The sequence below is a fragment of the Astatotilapia calliptera genome, chromosome 14 (assembly GCF_900246225.1).
Source record: "Astatotilapia calliptera chromosome 14, fAstCal1.2, whole genome shotgun sequence".
In the NCBI taxonomy this organism is placed as follows: Eukaryota; Metazoa; Chordata; class Actinopteri; order Cichliformes; family Cichlidae; genus Astatotilapia; species Astatotilapia calliptera.
The window spans coordinates 31,087,800-31,089,867 of record NC_039315.1 but is presented as its reverse complement, the minus strand read 5'-3'; the positions used below and the strand labels follow the sequence as shown (position 1 = coordinate 31,089,867).

Below are 2,068 nucleotides of genomic sequence, written 5' to 3'. Positions count from 1 at the left end.
AGAACATCTGAGTGATTTTGCCTGCAAGCAATTCAGGCAGTTCACGGTGATCATTTATATTTCTACGTGTAAATTTTAGCTCTCATGCACAGCTGTCACTTTCTGCAACAGCAGCAGCTGCACCAATCCTTACAGCCTCAAAAAAGTTCATTCTAATGCCGTCAAAGGCATGCATCAATTTAAGTAATTTCCACTCAATCTTAGGGAAAAGACGCAGGTTTGAGAGTTACTAACATAGTCCGTGAGGTTCATGACAGCTTGTAAAGCATTTGTGATTGAACTGTTTTGAAAACCTAAAACAGTAAAAAGCCGCTTTGCACATCTATTTCACATAATGACTCAAGACAAGCCAACACAGTGATGCAAACAGACTCTGGCATAATCTCTGACTTGCCAAGTATTTAATATTTATATATTTAAGAGCAACATTTAGAGCAAACTTTGTCTGATGGAAATAACAAAAGTTGTTAATTTTGGTACTTATTACACATTAGTTTACATTTCCAAGGCAACAGGAGAGCTTATACACTGTAAAAACAAAAACAATGCAAAACTAGATAGCTAGATAAATGACATGCAGAACTGGCCTTCTTAAATACTGATATTCATTTTCCCTTACAACCTTACTGTGAAACATTCTCACAAGAAACTGGGAAATCTGACTGGTCATGTTCGATGACTATTCAGTAGACCTGTCTGTGTCCTCTTTTTTCTTCCAGAAACCATCAAATGAGAAGTAATACAACAGTGGATCCAGACAGCAGTTCACACTGGCAAGACAATTCAGAGCCCGTTTATTATCAAAGAAAACAGTCAAGGACACGGGCAAGAAAAATATACTGAACATCAACAAGTTCATGGCAAAAATCAGCATGACGTTCACTCTGTTGTTGATCCTTGTGCTGATATTCAAATGTCTGTTTAGAGTCAAAGACACCAGAACTGTGGACACAATATTGATGAACAGCAGGGTGAAGAGTAACACAAGCTGAAAATACGCTATTGGAGGAAAGAAGTCCTTCTTGTCATCAAAACAAGTGGAAACATTCGAAGTGTTGTTTTTCAAATAATTTAAAAGGTTCAGACTCTCTGGGATATTCACCATCACCACAATCAGCCAGACGAGCACAGCTCCTTTTGTGGCGTTGGACGAGGACCGAAGTTGGCGTGACTTCAGAGGGTAGACTACAGCCAGCAGCCGGTCGATGCTGATGAAGGTGATGAAGACTGCGCTGGAGCGGATGTTGTTGCGAAAAAGCATCGTGAGCCATACGCACGCCATGTTTCCCAGAGGCCATTTGTGTGTGGCATAAAAGTAGACCTTCATTGGTAAGGAGATGATGAGCAGGAGGTCTGAGATCACCAGGTTGATCATGAAGACAGCGTTGGGTGATTTGCGGCCGTGGTGGCGAAGAAGAATCCATAGCGACAGAGCGTTGAGAGGCAGTCCGAGCGTTATAACAGATCCATAAACTACGGCGTACACCGTGTCAGCTTCTGTTCCATTTCGTGCCATTTTGAGCCACGTTGATTTCGTGCATGTTTTGCGTGAGTGTGAAATGTAGAAGTGGGGGAAGTGACTGTATGAGTGTTAGAAACCGCAAGACACACCTCCCTGCAAATCACAAATGCCAAAAACAGTGTGAAAAAAAAAGTTTCAACAGTGCTGAAGTAGCAGAGAAAGCTGAAACAGGAAGTAACCGTATGAGAATGAAAGAGTTGTGTGGAACTAGTTCAGCGTGGGAGCCTAAAGTTGAAAGAAAAAAAAAGTTACAATTTCTTTTTTTCCTTTATGTAAAACTATAAATGTTCTCTGTGGATTATTTCAGGAATCCACAATCCTGTTTGTTTACACTTAGCTCCTTTCTGTGATAAAGCATCATTAAAGATTTTAGTAACTGGTGGATTTTAATTTTTGATCGAAAAACAATAAAAGAATTCAAGAAATTTTACATCTGTTTTACAGGGAAATCAGAATTTTGTTTGAGTTCAAATCTGATTCTCTGAAAAATATATTTTTAGTGCCTCACTGTTTAATCCAGTCTTCCTCTGCACAGAAATTAAAAAT

General features: G+C 39.6%; 1 protein-coding gene across 1 annotated transcript; it reads right to left on the bottom strand.

Annotated features, from left to right (window-relative positions):
- Window positions 1–379: 379 nt before the first annotated feature.
- On the bottom strand, window positions 380–1,652 carry LOC113036998 (lysophosphatidic acid receptor 6-like). The gene has a single exon (XM_026193684.1). It carries the CDS (start codon window positions 1,514–1,516, stop codon window positions 680–682), a length of 837 nt encoding a protein of 278 aa, XP_026049469.1. The 5' UTR covers window positions 1,517–1,652; the 3' UTR covers window positions 380–679.
- Window positions 1,653–2,068: the final 416 nt, after the last annotated feature.